This window comes from Leucopleurus acutus, assembly GCF_964270905.1.
Source record: "Leucopleurus acutus genome assembly, chromosome: 4".
Lineage (NCBI taxonomy): Eukaryota > Metazoa > Chordata > Mammalia > Artiodactyla > Delphinidae > Leucopleurus > Leucopleurus acutus.
This window is the reverse complement of record NC_139146.1, coordinates 14,205,799-14,226,934: the sequence shown is the minus strand read 5'-3', so window position 1 is coordinate 14,226,934 and position 21,136 is coordinate 14,205,799. Positions and strand designations below refer to the sequence as shown.

At 33.8% G+C, this 21,136-nt stretch overlaps 1 protein-coding gene across 3 annotated transcripts; it reads left to right on the top strand.

Moving 5' to 3' along the window:
* Positions 1–68: 68 nt before the first annotated feature.
* PLK4 (polo like kinase 4) lies at positions 69–16,613 on the top strand (the record flags this gene model as incomplete). 3 transcript variants are annotated; one of them, XM_082837883.1, is made up of 16 exons in its annotated part: positions 69–98; positions 765–860; positions 1,600–1,695; positions 1,777–1,891; positions 4,088–5,114; positions 5,830–5,936; positions 7,831–8,198; positions 9,046–9,150; positions 9,524–9,626; positions 10,828–10,977; positions 11,876–12,009; positions 12,105–12,196; positions 12,348–12,495; positions 13,291–13,431; positions 14,902–15,008; positions 16,417–16,613. In XM_082837883.1, 16 exons carry the CDS (start codon positions 69–71, stop codon positions 16,517–16,519), a joined length of 2,922 nt encoding a protein of 973 aa, XP_082694009.1. In that variant the 3' UTR covers positions 16,520–16,613. The 3 variants fall into 3 exon arrangements, with proteins under 3 accessions (XP_082694009.1, XP_082694011.1, XP_082694010.1); XM_082837884.1 differs by lacking the exon at positions 69–98 and adding an exon at positions 595–627; XM_082837885.1 differs by lacking the exon at positions 1,600–1,695.
* Positions 16,614–21,136: the final 4,523 nt, after the last annotated feature.

Sequence of the window (21,136 nt, the reverse complement as noted above, 5' to 3'; positions counted from 1 at the left end):
GGAGCGCTGCCTCGAAAGGACTGCGTAAAGGGAGTTAATCCAGGGAGCACGGACCGCGGCCTGGAAATATGGCGACCTGCATCGGGGAGAAGATCGAGGTGAAAAGACTCGGCAGTCCCCAGTAGGGTGGGTGGGAGTCGGAGTGCCGGGACTCGTCGAGACCCTGGCAGGAAGGGGAGAGAGCGCAGCTAACGGCTGCAGGTTGGACGCCGGAGTGCTTTGGGAGGGTCCCAACCGCCGGGGGCCCGGCTGTTTGAGGGCGGAGCGGCCCGCCCCTCTGAGACGCGGGGGCGGTGGGACAGGTGTGTTGCTCGCGGCCCCGCCCTTCTGTCCCTAGACACCGCGGCTTCATGTCAGCGATCCCGCCGGAGCTGCCGCGCTAGAGCAGGGCAAGGCTATCTTCCCCTTCTCCAAGGGGATGGCGGTTACCTCCGGCGGGAGTTGCGGCGGGATTCCGTTCAGGGCCTTAGCTCTCGGGGGCAGGCTGGGGGTGGGACGAGGATGCTGAGGCTACGCTGAGGCTGAGGAACCAGACCATTAGGGTGCTCTATCCAGAGACCAGCCTGGAAGCTCAGAGACCCGCAAGGCGTCAACATGCTGTCCACCCCAGACACCTGCTGTATCGAGGTGTGATACCTGCTTGAATTTTGAATGCAAGTTCTCCTCCCGATCCATTTTAGCCTCTTTTTTCCAGCCCCTTCCTATTTTTTCTTCCTTTCTGCATCGAAAATCATTACACATATCCTTTAATTTTAACTTTTAAGGATTTTAAAGTTGGAAATCTTCTTGGTAAAGGATCATTTGCTGGTGTCTATAGAGCTGAGTCCATTCACACTGGTTTGGAAGTTGCAATCAAAATGGTAAGAATATGTTAATCAGTTTCTCACTTCTGCTTTGCAAGTAACTAGAGAGGTTTGCTACTTGAGATGTTAGAAACTCCTTACCTGCCAGCCTTTTCTTTATGCTGTAAAAAACCCATTGCTTAGGCAGAAGACAGTAGTTCCAACAGTTAAACTTAAGGATCTCTTAGGAGATCCTTAACCATCCTTAAATAAGTGTTCTATCTTTACTCATGTTCATTAGATTTGGTATCTGTTCTAATTATATGTACTTAGAGTAATTGGTAGCAGTCAAAGAACAAATAATAATTTGTTTATAATAAGAAGAATACACTGTGCATAGTTCTGTATTACACTGTAAAAAGCTAAAATACTATTCTTGATTGTTAGAAGTCAGTCTAATAGGAGTAACATAAGGAAATTAAGAAACACCTAAACCAGTAGGAAAAGGGAAGATTTGTTTTAAAGCTTTGCTAAATTTTATTTGTTGTTATTATCATAGATATGATGGTTGAGCTATTAAATTCTTTAAGTTGGTAGAGTGTATTAGAATGCATTGGGCAAGTTTATTGAATGTCCACCCTGTCAAGCACTTTGCTAGGTGCATGGGGAAAATAGACAACGAAATAAATTGATCTCAAAAAGAAGATAAAAGGACTTCAGAATATTTTATAGTATACTTTCTCTTTTCAAAGTTAACATGACAACTTCACATTTGAAAGTTTATCATTAACATTTAAACCTCTCATGTTATTTTTAGATAGATAAGAAAGCCATGTACAAAGCTGGAATGGTACAGAGAGTCCAAAATGAGGTGAAAATACATTGCCAATTGAAACATCCTTCTATCTTGGAGGTAAGATACAAATTTTATAAAAGTGGCCAAGGGCATTGAATTTTTCTGTATTATAATTTATTATGCCCTTTTACATTTCAGCTGTATAACTATTTTGAAGATAACAATTATGTGTACCTAGTATTAGAAATGTGCCATAATGGAGAGATGAACAGGTATATAAAAAACAGAAGAAAACCATTCTCAGAAAATGAAGGTAGGCTGTGCTTCTTTTCTTTCTTTCATTTTTCTTAAAAAAAATTGGTTTTGGAAAATACAAATTTTACTCTTTGTAGTTTTGAAGAATGTACTTTTTATAATATTTAGTAAAACTGTTTCAATGATTACTTTGGGCTATAAAAAGAGATTTTTCCCCCCCAAATTAAGAAAGTTGTTAATTCATGTAAGTAATTCAGGCATTACAGAAATAAAGTAGAAGAAGAAATTTGCTATCCATCTTTTGCCAAAACAACATTTTAAATTAAGTCATTGGTCACAGTTGAATGTGTATCTTTTCAAATTTAGAAAAAGCTTTTTAGGATGCTGTTGATGACTATGAAGTAGTTTCTAAGTCGAACACAGTACCTGTTGAAACCATTTATTATAGAAAATGTCAAACACTTAAGTTGAGACAGTAATATAATGAGCCCCTATGAACTTACCACTGAGCTTCCAAAACTATCAACTCATTGTTTCATCTGTACCCTTCTTATTCCCCCAATTCCTCAGAGTATATTGAAGCAAATCATAGACATCTTTTTATCTTTAAACAATGCAGACTTTAAAAAAAAAACAAAAAACGTAAGCACAAAGTCACTATCACACCTAATAATTCCTTACTGTCAAACACATTGTCAGTTTCAGCTTCCCCAGTTTCTTATAAGTAACTTTTTTTACAGTTCAGATCAGGATCAAGTAAGGTCCGTATATCATCACACAAATGATTGTTTTCAAATTATCTTACCCTGCTAACTGACATTGCAGGCTAAGATTGAAAGCTAAGAAAGGTGGTTGCTGATAGGCTTTTTGTCCATTTGATCTATATTTAACCCATTTGGAAAACAATTTGGTCATATGTGTTAAGAGTTAAGGAAATGTTCATATCCTTAGACTGAAAATAAGAACATAATACATAATAAGAAAATAAATTCATATACATATTGATGATGAGTACTGCATTTTTCATAATACTGTATAATAGTAAGGCCTTCTTAAATAAGACAACTTGCAAAAGATAGGAAGGAAATGAATTACCAATTTGACTAATTAAAATTAAGAGTGTGTATGACAAAGGATACTGTCAACAAATTTAAAAGTTAAAGATAGGAAGAAAATATTTGTATAACAAATGGCTGTCCAATTAATTTTAAAATATAAGGCATGCCTTAAAAGAAAAGATAATTGTATAGGAAAATGGACAGGGGATGTAAGCAGACTGTTCACAGAAGAGAAAGTATAATTGGCCAATAAACATACGAAAAGATGCTCAAAATCAGTAGTAATCATAAGAATGCCAACTAAAATAACGAGTACCATTTTTTTACCCATTGGATTGAGACTACCTAATTTCAACAAGGATACGCTTGAAAATAACAGCCTTTTGAAGGGCGATTGGCAAGGTATTAAAATACTAAATTTTATCTTTGAACTCAGTGATTCTACTTCTTGAATTTACCATAATGAAGCACCCCATTTATATGCACAAGAAAACAAGCATGTACAAGAATGTTTATTGCTATATTTTTTTATAATCTTGAAATGACCCAAATATTAATAGCAATTTAACAAGATGGAGATCTATGTGTACTGACATAGAAATATCTCCAAGAAATATTGTGAAGTGGCAAAAAAAAGTAATAAACTATATTTTTATACCATTTTTATATTTTAAAAACATTTATTACAGTGTATTTCTATAGATTTAAGTGTACATAAGCACATGGAAGAAAAGTTTAAAAGAATATATATAAACTGTTAATAGTGACTACTTTTTAGGAGGGTTTGGGAGGACATCAAAGGAAATACAGCTTGCTTTTCTTTTTTTCTCTTTTTTACAATTTGAATTATTTATGAATTGTTTAATTATAAATATTTTCTCTTTCTATGGACTTCTGGTTACCCTAGTTAACTCTGGTCACTCCCAGTTCCTATTAAAATTAAGCCTCCCTTAACTGTATTTAGAAAACTCATTAGTTGGAAAGGACAGAGTTTAAAAGGAGTGCCTAGTTGTCTTAATAGGAATTATTAAAGAATATTATGAAATTATCAGAGTGGTATTTTGGCTGGTAAAACTAAGCTACAAACCAGTTTACTAATTGTCATACTGGCATATGTACTTGGGTTTCATGATGTATTCTAAATACTGAATCTTCAGATTTTCTAAATTGTAGTTTTAATTTTTGCATTCTAATAGCTCGACACTTCATGCACCAGATCATCACAGGAATGCTGTATCTCCATTCTCATGGTATATTACACCGGGACCTCACACTTTCTAACCTCTTACTTACGCGTAATATGAACATCAAGATCGCTGATTTTGGGCTGGCCACTCAATTGAAAATGCCACACGAAAAGCACTATACTTTATGTGGAACTCCTAATTACATTTCCCCAGAAATTGCAACTCGAAGTGCACATGGACTTGAATCTGATATTTGGTCCTTGGGCTGTATGTTTTATACATTACTTATTGGAAGACCACCTTTTGACACTGACACCATCAAGAACACGTTAAATAAAGTTGTATTGGCAGATTATGAAATGCCAACTTTTTTGTCAAGAGAAGCCAAGGACCTTATTCACCAGTTACTTCGTAGAAATCCAGCAGATCGTTTAAGTCTGTCTTCAGTATTAGACCATCCTTTTATGTCCCGAAATTCTTCAACAAAAAGTAAAGATTTAGGAACTGTAGAAGACTCTATTGATAGTGGACATGCCACAATTTCTACTGCAATTACGGCTTCTTCCAGTACCAGTATGAGTGGTAGTTTATTTGACAGAAGAAGACTTTTGATTGACCAGCCACTCCCAAATAAAATGACTATATTTCCAAAGAATAAGAATTCAAGTGATTTTTCTTCTTCAGGAGATGGAAGCAGCCTTTATACTCAGTGGGGAAATCAAGAACAAGAAACCAGTAATGGTGGAAGGGGAAGAGTAATCCAAGAGGCAGAAGAAAGGCCACATTCTCGATACCTTCGTAGAGCCCATTCCTCTGATAGATCTGGCATCTCTAATAGTCAGTCGCGAGCGAAAACGTATCCAATGGAACGATGTTACTCAGCAGAAATGCTTTCAAAATCCAAAAGATCAGGAGTAGATGAAAATGAAGAAAGATACTCATCCACAAACAGCAATGCTAATATTCTTCACTTCTTTAAAGAAAAGACATCCAATGGTTCTGGATCTTTTGAAAGACCTGATAACAATCAAGCACTGTAAGAATAATTCTATCAAAAAGCATTTTACTTTTCAATAAACATTGTATTAGCACAAACATGAAGCTGCATCTAACTAAGGGTTACCTTGTCAGATATTCCTGGGGCACTTTTAACTATGACTTCTGTTTTTTAATAGGAAGAGAATCAGAATGATGATTTTGAATTGTGGTTAAGAATCTCTTAAAATGAGTATATGTGCTCATGAATGTATTTGTAGTATGTGTTTAATACTTGGGAATTTCTAGTGTCATTTTAAATTTTATATGAAGCAGGTCTCCAGTGCGATGTATCATATATTAAACATGTCTGATTCCTAAAGTACTCTTAACAGTAACTGTACACACACACACACACACAAATAGAGAAAGAGAAGTTGACCCTAAGTGATGAGTAATCATATTGACTGCTTCTCACATGAAGGCAAGTTTTTAGTGACTAGTGTTTTTCTTTTTCTGATCTTTGATTTTTATGTTTAAATTAAAAGAGGACAGTAGCCATATAGAAATGTCACAGTGCCATGGGCATTTTGGCATGGGAATTTAGCTTCATAGACACAATTTAGTTATGCAAATGTTGGGTTCTACAGTTAATGTAAAAATTTTTAGGTATTCATATCAGAAGAGAGCTCCCTTTTTTAGTGTTTTTTTATCTTAAAAGGTTACTACCTTTTAATTTTTTATTAGTTTATGGGAAATTTTTTTTCTTTGTTTAGCTCCAATCATCTTTGTCCAAAAAATGGAAAAACTCCTTTTCCATTTCCAGACCAGACAGCTCAGACTGAAATGGTGCAACAGTGGTTTGGGAATCTGCAAATAAATGGTGAGTTTTTAATGGACTATTTAATAAAAAGTTAATGACTTGGCCACTTACCAAGCATTGCAGTTTTCTATTTGGGTTTTCTTAAGAAAATAGTACATTTTCAATAAACTGTTACAATAATAGTAATAATTACTGTTAACACAGTTTGAGTATTTACTGTATCAGCCACTGTCCTTAATGCTTAATATATATTATTATTAATAATTCTCACAAAAACCATATGAGGAAGATACTATTATTAGCCCTGTCTTACAAATGAGGAAATAGTAGTACGCAAAGGTTAATTTGCCAAGCTGCACTGTCCATAAATACAAGAGAGAGGAGTCTAACCCAAGCAGTCTGGCTCAGAGACTTTACTCTTAACCCCTCCGCTCTTGCAGCCTCTCTGTAATAAGTACCTACTATCAGTGCCTATAAAATAATCAAAAGATGGTTGACTTTATTTTTAAGTAGAAGGTGATGTGGATCATCATAGTGTACCAATGGGACCTCACATACACTAAAATACACAGCTACTAAAACCTAAACATTTTTAAACAGCTTTCATCCAAGTCATTATTTTATTTATAGATACAGAGTTTGAAAGTTAAACATTTCTCATTATTGAACATGACATTCACAGAAGGTGGGTTGGAAAATAATGATGGAAGAAAGAGAATAAAAAAGAAACATGGAGAGGAGGAGAGAGTTTTTTACTAAGTATCATGTTACCTCAGACAAGTGCGTAATATGGCTGTAATTTAAGCATAGAGTTATGTCACCTCAAGAGTCTATTTTTTTCATGTATATTATTTTCAAGGGCCCAAAAGAGAATTAATCTTCTCATGTGTACTTGTTAAAGATGATAATTCAAGTTTATGTTTTTTAAAACTACAGAACTGCCATGTGCTTAATCTTGCACTTAACCTCCTATTGTGTTTATAGATACTTTTATTTGGTAAACATGGACATGTCTGAAGTAACTTTGTTTATAATACTCTAGTAGTGCTGCTACAATTTTAAAGTATATTATTTGATGTAGGATATTTTCTGTCATAATGGGAATTATGGAGGGAGGCACTTAAAAGTCATTTAAGGGGAAAGCTGAGATATAGATTTTTATAGTTTAGCATTAGAAAAATTGCCTTACAAAGTTTTATATAGTCTAATCATTTTAAGGGCTTTAAAAAAAATAATGTTCCCATGTGAACTCTAAAACTATATAAAATTTAAATGGATAAAGTTCAAGAACTGTTTTAGAAATGTGGGTACAAATACATTTATAATATTAAGTATTAATAATAAACCTATTTCATATATTTTAGAGTGTTTTGGTTTTAGTTGCATATTTTGTAAGTAAAGATGAAATAGTCCTTAGCTTAAAGAGAGTGAATTTACATGTTATGTAGAATGATTACCTGGGAACTCCTCTCAAATCTATTATTTGTTGCAGCATTGGCAGTTGCTTTAGTATTAGTAAGTGACCCTCAGTGACTAGTTTTTGCTTTGATTGAAACATTAATTTCATATTAATATCTTTTCTTTCTTAGTCTTAGACTAAAGGTATTCCTTTGCAGTCTGGCTTAAAATGTCCTTTTAAAGTCACTTTTATTATGCCATATCTTTTTGTTTTTTTTTTTTTTGGCCGAGCCGTGCAGCTTGTGGTATCTTATTTCCCCAACCAGGGATTGAACCTGGGCCCTTGGCAGTGAAAGTGCCAAATCCTAACCACTAGACCACCAGGGAATTCCCTTATGCCGTATCTTAAACTGAAAAATTACAAGCTTTTTTTTAAAACTAGATTTCTTTTGTTCCTCAAGGAAAAAGGATGCTATTGTAACCAGCATGACATTGTTTTGTGTAGACTTGACTTTTTAATTATTCACTAAATTGCTTTATTCTATGTATATTATAGCTCATTTAAGAGAAACTAGTGAGTGCAACAGCATTAGCCCAAACAGAGATTTCCAGGGCCATCCAGATTTGCAGGACACATCAGGAAATGCCTGGACTGATATAAGAGCCAAAAAGAGCCCTGATACTTCTGATAATGCGCATTCTGCAAAACAGTCGAATACCATGAAATATATGACTGCATTTCACAGTAAACCTGAGATAATTCAACAAGAATCTATTTTTGGCTTAGATCCTTCTTCCGAACAAAGCAAGACGAGGGGTGTGGAGCCACCATTGGGTTATCAGAAACATACATTACGAAGCATTACATCTCCTTTGACTGCTTACAGGTTAAAACCAATCAGACAGAAAACGAAGAAGGCTGTGGTATGTCTATTATTTTTCTAAATCACTGGATGGTATTTTCCTTGAGTATATGGTTTCTGGTATCAAACATAATAATATCTTTTCAGTTCCCTATAATGTCCCTGTATTTTTGATACGTACTTGATAAACTCACTTAAAAGAGACTGGGTATTTATGGAAAAATAGCTATTGTTTCCTTCTGGGTACTTTAAGAATGGTGAATTGATAGTATTTTTGAATTTTAAATTATTGATAATGAAAAACATTTAAAAGTAATACTGGCTAAATACTGTGTTAAATATTATCCACAACCCTAATAACTAAGTTAATATTTAATACTATCTTTTGCTTTTGTTTTCATTGTTTCTACATTTAATCTAGTCTCAAAAAGATAAAATAGAAAATATCACTTTTTTTAACATCTGAAACTATTTAAAGAAAAGGAGTATGCACAAAATTAAGTACAGCATTTTTTTTTTAAATGTGTGCATTGGGAATGGTGATTTTGATTTTTTAATTCTGTCTTCATCCTGTTTGTCCCTGTTTTCCCTTTCACCCAGTCTTGCCTTTATTTGGCGTGCTATTGTCTTTTCAAGCCCTTAAATTCTCCACCCTACCTTCTGCTTTCTTTCTGTTCACTGCTTATCATTTCACACTTCATTATACCTTCTTTCCTTTGCTCCTTATGTTTCACAGTTGTGCTGAAATACACCTGTGGTCTAGACAATTGCAGTAAAGCGGCTATTTGATTTTTACTTTAATTTTTGTTTCTGCCATGGTTAAGTACTTTTCTCTTAACTAATATGTATGTCAGAACTGTTCTGGTAAATAAGAGAATTGTTACTGATTTTAGGTTTTTTTTTTTTAGGTGAGCATACTTGATTCAGAGGAGGTATGTGTGGAGCTTCTAAAGGAGTATGCATCTCAAGAATATGTGAAAGAAGTTCTTCATATATCTAGTGATGGAAATATGGTAATGTGGATTTCCTTTATTATCTTGCAGCTTCATCACTTAAGCATTTATCATTCCATTCGTTCTATAATGATATTTAAAAAACAACTTTTAGTCGCTTTTCCTGATATGATAGTATCTCTGGAATTCAAAAACTAAAATAGTATACTACATACCTTTAAATAAATTAGTGTGGTGTAAAAAATAATTATAACCAGGAACAAAATCTAAACTTTAGGCTTAAGTTTAAAAAGCAAAAAAATTACTTTTAGAGAATATTTAGCATTTTCAATAAAAATAATATACATGTGAGCTCTTTTTATAATTTTAGTAACAAAATATAGTGCTCTAACTTAATGGCATATAATCAGAATTCTTAAAAATTTTTTGCCAGATCACTATTTATTATCCAAATGACGGAAGAGGTTTTCCTCTTGCAGATAGACCGCCCTCACCTACTGACAACATCAGTAGGTACAGTTTTGACAATTTACCAGGTATGTAAATTTACCAGGGAATAAATTTAGATAATGGATTTATATATACATAAACTCTATACTGTGGGTATCATAAATTGTAAATATTTTGGCTTCAGTTGGGATGCAGGTTATGTTCTTATAACTTTATATCTGGTGAGATGTGCTATACCTTACTAATCCAATATTTAGTCATATTCTGTGTTATAATGGTATTTTATTGTTTACTTAAGTAAAAACTAACTCTAGAATATTAGTCATGTGTCACACAAATATAATTTGTACACTTGTATAGTTACAATTTGTCTAGAATCATGTTAAAAATTCAACATGAAGTATCTGGTTTTTGACTTTTGAAATCATTACTGTGCTACATAATGATCACTTGTAATTGTGGTTAACCAAATTAGCTTAGCTTCTGGATATTATGAATTGGGAAATTAACTACTGAGTAGTAAGACTTCCCTAAGGTAACTTAGAAGCAAATATGAGAACCTATCTAATCTAACTCTGTTAGAAATTAAGACACATAGCAAGACTATCAAATATTATAAATGACCATAGTTACAGGGAACTGCTAAAATTTACTACTCTATGTTTTACTAATATAAAAAGTGCTACATTTCTTTTCCTAAAGTCATTTGGTTCTGATATCTCAGGTAGAACTCTTTTCATTTCATTTATTAAAACTTTCCTGGAGTCATTATCTTACTTTTAATAAGGAGTCAGTGATTCAAAGTAAGAGATTTTTAAAATAATCATGAGACTGGGACTTCCCTGGCGGTCCAGTGGTTAAGACTTCACCTTCCAACACAGGGGGTGCGGGTTCTATCCCCTGGTCGAGGAGCTAAGATCTCACATGCCTCATGGCCAAAAAACCAAAACAGAACAGAAGCAATGTTGCAACGAATTCAATAAAGACTTTAAAAATGGTCCACATCAAAAAAATCTTTAATAAATAATCATGATACTAATCATCAGATTTTGTTATATACTTCTTAGGAATTTTATTATACTGTCTTTAGTTTTCATTAAAATAGTAGACTTACATCTCTAAAATATTTTTATTTGGGTAATGGAACTGTTAACTTTGGGTAATGGGAGTATTAACTTTCGACTTGAATTTTTGAGGAAGAGTAGAAATAAATGTTAGACTGTTACGGAATTTATGTCAACACTTTATTCCCTAATGTTAGGTAACTTTTTTGTTTTCTCTCCTTAGAAAAATACTGGCGAAAATATCAATATGCTTCCAGATTTGTGCAGCTTGTAAGATCTAAATCTCCCAAAATCACTTATTTTACAAGATATGCTAAATGTATTTTAATGGAGAATTCCCCTGGTGCTGATTTTGAGGTTTGGTTTTATGATGGTAAGTGCCATTTAGAAATGGTAATTTTTTTCCCTTTAGTTTGTAACTTAGTAGTTGTGGGGTTTTTTGGTTTTTTGTTTTTTGTAAATTCAACACAATGAGATTTATTTATTTATTTTATTTATGGCTGCGCTGCATGGCTTGCGGGGTCTCAGTTCCCCGACCAGGGATTGAACCCAGGCCACAGCAGTGAAAGCTCTGAATCCTAACCACTAGACCACCAGGGAACTCCCCAACACAGCGAGGTGTGTGTGTGTGTGTGTGTATCCATACATAAAAATTATACAGCACACTATACTATATGTCGAATGTTAATCAAAATTTATATATACTTGCTTGTAAACAATTTATTTTCTAATGTGTATATTAATTCTCTTTCCCCTTTTGGCTCCAGTTTAACAACATTCTGATTGATATTATAAAAAAATAACATGAAATAAACAATATCCTGTTTCTTACTAGAAATTTAAACGGACACATACCAAATTTTTAAGATAATAAATATCACAAAAGGATAAGGTCGAACCAGAGAATTTTATTTTCTAAATCTATAAAGATGTTTACTTTTTAATTTGTAAAGTTTCCTCCTTTAAGGGACACACAGTACATGCACTCACACAGTACACATAATTATAGCTGTCCTTCACTTATGTTTTTGTATGAGAGTAGTGGTTTTTTAAAAATATAAAAGTATCAAAATTAAGCCAGTTATATGCGGAAAAGAAAAATGGCCTCTATTTTTTGAATACTACTTTGAGAGCCTCATTTTATTAATGGCCAATAAGTGAATATAAATGTTACCTTGATCTGGGAGTCATTATGTACTGGGGTATGATAATGAATATAAATCCAGTAATATTTAAAGAAATAATAAAGGGTTTTCTGCTTAATTTTTAAGGAGCAAAGATACACAAAACAGAAGATTTAATTCAGGTGATCGAAAAGACTGGCAAATCTTACACCTTAAAAGGTGAAAGTGAAGTTAATAGCTTGAAAGAGGAAATAAAAATGTATATGAACCATGCTAATGAGGTATGTACCGACTTTTAGTAGGTTTTTTCTTACCAATTAATAATAATACAAATGACATAGATGAAGTAATGACAGAAAGCACTCTTTTGAAATAGGGCCACCGTATTTGTTTAGCACTGGAATCCATAATTTCAGAAGAGGAAAAGAAAAGTGGAAGTGCTCCCTTTTTCCCAATAATTGTAGGAAGGTAAATGTTTGAAAATTTATTAAATATGGCTAAAATGTGTAGAAATGTTTTTTTAAAAAAAACAGTTTAATGTTTACATTATGAACATTCTTTTGTTTTCTATAAATTGAAAGCTTTAAAAGAATGTATTTGACATATCTTTCTCCTTCAGAAAACCTAGTAGTACTAGTTCACCTAAGGCCTTAACACCTCCTCCTTCTGTGGATCCAAACTACCCAATGAGAGAGACACCATCTCTGAATAGAATGATCATAAATAGTGCAGCTTCTCCAAAACAGGCACCAATACTTAATCCTTCTGTAAGTAAATATATGTCACTTCTGTACTTTAAACTCTTCAATGATTGCCTAATGTCCTTGATATCAAACTAAAACACCCTACTGTGGCCTTACTATCACCTACCTACTTTTCCAGTCTCATCCTGAGCTACCCCACACTCTCTGTGCCTAGTTCCTTGATTAAGCCAAACTCTCAGGGCCTTTGCACATGCTCTTCACTTGACCTGGAACTCTTTTCCTGAACCTCTTAATGGCTAATTCTTTCTCATCTTTCAGGACTCAGTTTAAATATTACCTCAGCAAGGCCTAACCTGACTCCTCTGGGAAAAAGCTAAATATATTAACATATATATTGTTTTATTTTTGCTAGTAAAATATCATTAACTGCCTTAATATACATGATAGAATCATGGTTAAACAAACTTATATTTTTACTCAATGAACTATCATGCCAATAAAAACTATATAGCAATGTAGTAAAATAAAATGCAAGATTAAAGAAATAGATCTCTGTTTGTGTATATGGGTATGTGTGTATTCACACACACAAACATACATACTATAATGGAAGCTATGAAAAATTATACCTTCGGAAAAAAAGACAAAAGAAATCTACCAAAATCAAAACAGTAGTTCTGTGATTTTTTTTCCTATTTTATACTTTTCCAATTTTCTGTAATGTGATTGTATTTTTTTTAATTTTGTCTTTTAAAAATTAATTTAAGATAATGAAAATCTGGTCATCATCTACTTTTGCTGAAGTTGGCTTATTAGAATGCTAAGGAATAATATCTTTCTTTCTTTTATTGTTTGTAGATGGTTACAAATGAAGGACTTGGCCTTGCAGGTGCAGCTTCTGGAACTAACAGCTCTCCTAGTAGTCTAAAAGATTGTCTCCCTAAATCAGCACAACTTTTCAAGTCTGTTTTTGTGAAAAATGTCGGTTGGGCTACACAGGTGAGAAGTTAGATTTCTCTTTGCAGGACAGTTTTTACACTTTTTGCATTGGTTATATCATTAATAATTTTCACATTTTTTTATTTGTATACAGATGGAAAGCTCTAGATATTGTTGATAACAAATTGCCTGCTAGGTCCTAGGTGACCTGTTCTTGCCATTTTTTTTTTAAATTTATTTATTTATTTTTGGCTGTGTTGGGTCTTCATTTCTGTGTGAGGGCTTTCTCTAGTTGCGGCAAGCAGGGGCCACTCTCCATCGCGATGCGTGGGCCTCTCACCATCGCGGCCTCTCTTGTTGCGGAGCACAGACTCCAGACGCACAGGCTCAGTAGTTGTGGCTCACGGGCCTAGTTGCTCCGCGGCATGTGGGATGTTCCCAGACCAGGGCTCGAACCCGTGTCCCCAGCATTGGCAGGCAGATTCTCAACCACTGCGCCACCAGGGAAGCCCTTGCCATTTGTTTTTAAAGTAGAGGTCATGATGATGGCTAAACATTAGGATTTGAGAATGCCCAGGGCATCGTAAGTTTTAGAAAGTATTTGTAATCTATATTAATAGAGTAATTTTTATTTGGCAGAAAAGAATTTTTGCATTTAAAAATTAGGTCTACATTGAGTTTCAAACTTAAAGAATTTTATGTAGGTGTAGACTTAGATTTGTATATTTTCTGAAAGCTTGAACTTTGGAGATGTTTGAGCACAGCACATGTAATTTTTACTTACCAGTGAAGTAAAATATAGCCTAGTCCTTTATGGGGGGTAGGAAATATCGGGAAGGGAACTCAGCATTTGTTGAGTACATGCTATGTGGTACCATGTTTTTCACATACATTGTCTCATTTCCCAAAATAAAACCTAGTAAAGTTGATGTTATCGCCTTTCATAGATAGTAAAATTATGGCTCATAATGGATGGTTGACTTGCACATTCCTACTAGTTTGCAGAATCTGGATGTAAACCCAGGTCTATTTGATTCCAGTGTCCATGTCTTCTCTGTACTCTGTTTGGAGTGGCACATTGTAAACATCAATGACTAAAGAAACCAATTTCAAAAGCAAAGATGTAACATTCTCAAGCAGAATAGAAATTCTTTTGGCCTAAGAACAAAGAATAGAGGGAAATTCTAATTTAAGAAAGTGTTGCTTGGTTATTTCCTAAATCTCTTCTTGGTTAGAAATACTATGGGAAAGGAAAAAAAAAAAGGTTGCTTAGATAGCCTAGTGGAAATGAATGGGAAACAGGATTTATGTAGAATAATTTTAATTTATGATGCCCTATCCATTAAAGGAATAATCTGAAAAAGATATGAATATTCTCAAATGTTACTACCATCACAGCCCCAAATTTGTAGTTACCTGAAGGGTTGTTTTGTTTTCTTTTTAAACTATATGAAAATCCTTTTAAACATGAGTACCTTTTAAGAACTTCATATCCTCTGTAGTAATTTTGCTTGCTTATTACTTTTCTAGTTAACTAGTGGAGCTGTGTGGGTTCAGTTTAATGATGGGTCCCAGTTGGTCGTGCAAGCAGGAGTGTCTTCTATTAGTTATACATCTCCAGATGGTCAGACAACTAGGTAAGTTCTTAAAATACTGGTTGAGATTCAGCTCTTTGCTCTAATTTTATCTATATGATGAAATAAATGACTTAATAAAGTTACTATTTTCATGTTGACAAAGTTCATATTATTATTTAAACTGTTAAATATTCATAGCAGCTCATATAGTCTAATGCATATTTTATGAATATTTACAGGAATGCAGGGTAATTGGTATGGATTATCCACGCCAAGTGGTTAGACTCCTTTAGCCTTCTTATTCCTTCAGTCTAACATAGGTTGGCCCTTTTCATCAGTAATGGACTTCTAAGTTCAAATATACTTAGAAAATTTACATAAAAGAACATAGAAACGAGGAAGCTTTCTTTTAAAAGGTAACCAGATTATTTTTCCCAAATGAAAGGCTGTATCCCCTGATCTAATGTAAAGTGATTAATGTTAAGACTTTTTTGAATGTATATATTCATTCTAAATGAGGATGTATGCCAGACTAATAAGTATGCTAACAAGGAGGATCTGGGAATAGTAACAATAAGCAGTAGTTTGGTCTCCACATTTCAAACCATAACCTACTGAAAAGAGGTAGGGTGCCGACAGTACCAGTACAAACATGCTACTTTATGAAAAGTACATATTGTAGAGAAAATACTTGGTACAAATATAACTTGTGGATATCTACCAACTGCTTGTGTGTGTATATATGCAGTACCATCATTTAAAGAACTCATTAAAGTGAGAGGTTTTGTTAAATCAACTCTTTCAAATGATCCAGAAAGTGGAAAGATACAGATATAAAATGGGTAGAACCCATGTTCAGAAGATAAAAGTTCAGATTTTACTTGATATGGTCATTTGGAAATTTTTAATATTTAATAGAAATGTATTTATAATGTGTTTAGCTTAGTATTTTCTTTAAATTAGGATCTTCAATTTAATGAAGAATCCAGATTTTCAGCTTGCTTTAGAAATTACAAAGTCTGTTCAAGTTTTTTGACCTAATTTTCTTTTTATTATTTAAATACATTTAGAAATTGGTCTATTTTAAAAGGAAACAGGGACTTCCCTGGCGGTCCAGTGGTTAAGACTTCACCTTCCAATGCAGGGGGCTGTAGGTTCAATCCCTGGTCGGGGAGCTGGGATCTCACATACCTCACAGCCAAAGAATAAAAACATAAAACAGAAGCAGTGTTGTAGCAAATTCAATAAAGACTTTAAAAAAAATGGTCCACATCAAAAAAATCTTTAAAAAATAAGTAAAGGAAACAAATTGAGTATGCTTAATTTAAGTGTCTAATAATTTTGTATGATCTCTCTGAAGTGCCTTTGCCATTGAAGAATTACTGAAAAATATAATGTGACTTTTGGTACTCTTACAAACCAAGTGACTAAGTTATAATTTTATCTTTTTCTCTTTTGCTTCACTTAGGTATGGAGAAAATGAAAAATTACCAGAATACATCAGACAGAAATTACAGTGTCTTTCTTCCATCCTTTTGATGTTTTCTAATTCAACTCCTAGTCTTCATTGATTAAAGCTCCTTTTAGATATATATATGTTTAATAAATAACGTTTTTGTTGGCTTTCAAGTAAAGTGACTTTTTTCATTTTAAAAAACTTCTTCAGAAAGCCCTTCTATAAAAGAGAATTTTAATCTATACCATAACAGATGTATTCAAATGAGAGAACAAAGCAGAATGAAACTTGAGTCACTTACAAAATGTGGTCGTAGACTAAAATAGGAGACCTAACTTTGCTCTTAGAACATATACTCCTAAAATTACTGTGTTCACATATTTGTATTGAACAATCTTTTAAAGCAAAAATATAAATGGTGTGTGGTATATTTGTGCTTTTATTTTTTTCTCTACTTCTTAGACATGTTAAGAATCATGGACAAAACATGCTGGAGTTTCAGAATTTTGAACATGTAAATAATGTGTATTTATGTTACAAGTAACATATGTAAACATGTATATTTGTTTTATATTTATTTTTGTAGCACTAGTTTGTGATGAAACATTTCTGAAAATGCATTTTATTAAAAAATAATAAATACAGTGTTACTTTATCTTTTGATTTATTTAATTAAATACTTAATTTAGGGACTTCCCTGGTGGTGCAGTGGTTAAGAACCCACCTGCCAATGCAGGGGACATGGGGTTCAATCCCTGGTCCGTGAAGATCCCACATGCTGCAGAGCAACTAAGCCCGTTCACCACAACTACTGAGCCTGCGCTCTAGAGCCCACAAGCCACAGCTACTGAGCCCACATGCTGCAACTGCTGAAGCCTGCACGCCTAGAGCCCGTGCTCTGCAACAAGAGAAGCCACCGCAACGAGAAGCCCGCACACTGCAACGAGTAGTAGCCCCTGCTTGCTGCAACTAGAGAAAGCCCACGTGCAGCAATGAAGACCCAACGCAGCCAAAAGTTTTTTTTAAAAAAGAAAAATATATAATTTAAAATAATTTACATAGTAAACTCAATTTTAGTTTTTTTGCCTGTTTAAGACCCAATTAAATTTTTTAAATTAATTTTTCAAATGGTAAGTACATTGTTTCTCTACCTTTATCTGAAAATATCTGTATATTTTAATGATAAACATTTTAACACTGAAGACCTCAACAATGCAATTAACTAACATGAGGAAAAAGAATATTTGATAGTGGGACAGCAATTCTTAATGAAATACTCAAGGTAAAATAGGAATAGAATGAAACTACTTAAATATAAAGACTGTTAATGCTTCCTGCTGATTTTTATAATCAGAGAAATATTGGAGCCAATTCCATTAAATAGTCAGGAATACCCAATGTCACAATTATTCAGCATTGTTTTGGAGGTTGTTACCTACGGCAATGAGAAGAAAAATAATAATTTGTAACATAAGTTGCACAGTTAATAAGAAAAAGACAACCCAATAAAAAAATAGGCAAAAGATATGAACAGATAATTCACAAAGGAGAAAATCCATATAATGAATCAAAATCCATATAATATACTCAACCACATCTGTAGTTGGAGAAATACAAGATTAAAACAAAAATCATTTCCCTTTATGAAAGATTCGTAAAAAATAATAATAGTGGTACAATGAGCAGGGCTTTCTCAGGTGTTGTTGATTACGGTGTAAATGATAAAGCAATTTGACAATATCTCTTAGAATTATTTTAATACATAGGTAAACCAACTTTGGGGAGGAAAATTATGTAAACCCTTCTCTTAGGGATAAAAATTAGAAGAAAGAATTTCCTCTTAAAAATGGAAATAATTGAAGTCCTAGCTTAATTTTGAAAGCTAAAGACTCAAATACATTTTGCTTTGACAGAATTTAGGTGTATTTTTTTAATCATCTCCTTAATAAGTCTTAATGTGTCTATGTTTCAGGTATTTCTCTTCTATATAATATACAGCTGAATTTTTTCAGTCCAATGTAATAAGCTCTGTAGTCTACTTTGTTTACATTTATTATCATTTCTGATTTATTTTCAGTTTGTCATTACAGTTCTATTGCATATACTTCCCATCTTATTCTGTGTTTTCTACTAACCATACTTCTTTGCTTTTATTTTCCTTTCCTCCCTTCTTTCACGTTGAATTTCCTTTTCATATGCATATTTAAATTTTCTTTCAGCAGATTTTTCCTGAATTAAAGTTTTTAGAATTTTTTCTGTTTCATTGCTTTTGGTTTTCTTCTTCAAGGACTTCTGCTATATGTATGTTAAATCACCTGTGCTTAATTTTTATATCCATCACTTTCTCCACATCATTTTTTTCTCTTTATTTGTTAATTTTCCTCCATCTTTAATTTCCCTTAAGAAGTTATCTATGGCATCTTATTTACTCTTGTGTTCCTTCTAATTTGTTCTTCATGTCTGAAATTATTTTTTAAGTTTTGTATTCTTTCCTGAGCTCGGCCAGCAATATTTTCATACCTTCCTATTATCTTCTCTAGTTCATTGGGAAATTTTCCCATTTCTCAGTTTTTCAAATTACGATGTTATTTTTTAATCTTTCCATTACTTCGTAATTTCTTTCATCTCATTTTATAATACATTCTGTTTTTATCTGTTTTATGGGCATATCTGTCTGGCATGCCTTTGTTGTCTATGACAACATTAGTTCAACTGCACTTTTCCTGTTTCTCCTCAGTATTTATTCCAGTAAATGGCATCTGCATCACTAGCTGTTCATGTCAGAATCCTGGAACTCATTCTTAACACCTTCTTTTACCTCATCTAATCACCAGTTAATCCAAGTCTACCTCTAAAATATATTTTACATGCTTTAAATTCCCAATTCCACTGTCAGTTCCCTAATTCAAGTCACCAGCATCACTCATCTGAACTACTGCAATAGCCTGCTGCTCGTCTCTAAACATCTACTCTTGCCTCCTATACGAGTCAGGGTTTTTACTTGCAAACATCAAAATCTAACCTAGTTAGTTTACACAGAGAATATATTTATTAAAGGATATCAGCTCACAGACCCTCGAGGAGGGAAAGAGATTCAGGCTTTGCAGCTAAAAACAATGGCTGAATCATAATGTAGGAGCTTCCCCAGAAGAAGACATCATAACAACGCTGCTCAGCACAGATCCCACAGCCATGCTGATGAAGCTAGGGGACTAGGTTCTGGGAGCTCTGACGGCTTTCTCGAGAATTTAGCCACTGACCTTGCTCCCTCACTAAAGTAAGTTTTGCTTACGTTGCTCACTTCCTCTTTTTGCTCAGTTCCTTATGAAGTTTCACATTGGAGGAGTGTACTGGCAGAGCCAGAAACACAAGCTCATGGCCTGGCTGCAAAGGTAGAGAGAACAAATGCATTTTGGCTTCTATCTAAAAGGAGAGGCTCAATGTGAGAAATTCTCCAAATGTAGAAGGGTCTGCAGGAAGTGAAGAGTGGTCACATACATGATAAATGTCCTCCACATCCATTCCAATTCATACTTCACACTGCAGCCAGCTCATTCTAAAATACACAGCTGATTATGTTATTAACTTACGTTAAATTAATTGTGGAAATTTAAAAACAGAAGTACAGATATACCAGGATAAGGAACCTCCATGTGTCTCCCACCCAACTTCAACAAATATTTTGCCAATCCTGTTACATCTCTCTTACTGATATCCTTCCCCCACTGGAGTATTTTGAGGCAAATCCCAGAAATCATATAATTTCTATCATAAACTCTTTAGTACCTTTAACAGATAAGGAGCTTTTAAAAGCATAACCAATAACACACATCTCAGAATTTACAGTAATTCCTTAATATTTAATGGTGAGTCCAGTTTCAAATTTCTCCAGTTACCTCAAAAATACCCTTTTACATTTGACTTAAAACAAGATCCAAAATAAGATCTATATAATGCATTTGATTTATATATCTCTGAAGTTTCTTTTCATCTATGACTGCTGATCTCTCAACTTTTATTTTTTCCACGGCATTTTTTTTTTTTAATTTTAAGAAACTGGACCATTTGTCTACAGAATATATCATCTTCTGGGCTTAGATGATTACTTCCTAGAGGTGGCTTTTAGTTGTATCTTTCGTATTTCCTATAAACTGGTAGTTTACATCTACAGGCTTGATTAGATTCTGACTCAATGTTTTTTGGCAGGAACACTTACATAGGTGGTGCTGAGTGCTGCATCAAATCAGAAGGCACGTAACGCTTACCCACTTTTAATGATGTTAAGAGTGATCAGTGTGTTCAGGTGTTGGCTTCATCCATCCTTTGGAAAGTTCCTCAATAATCTTCCACCTCACTAGTTTTATCATTCACTGATGAATGGTGCCCATATCTATAATATTATTTCACTAAAGGATGCTAGATGGGGGTTTTTCTAATTCTATTAGTCCCTTGTATTTATTAGCTTGGATTATTCTATAGGAAATAACTTTCCCTCATCAATATTTTATTACCCTGAAGTTTAGATACAGGAAAGGCAGAAGAGAAGCTTAAGTCTTTATTTCCTGGTTTTTAGAGTAAAGAGTTAAAGCCCTAGCAACCTCCAAAGGTGACCAGTGTGTTTCTTACTTTTAATATCATTATGAACTCACAGATTTTCACACATTTGATGTGTTTAAATTGGCTGCAGATATTACTCTTCTCAATGCTTTAATTGTCCCATTTTTGGCTAGTA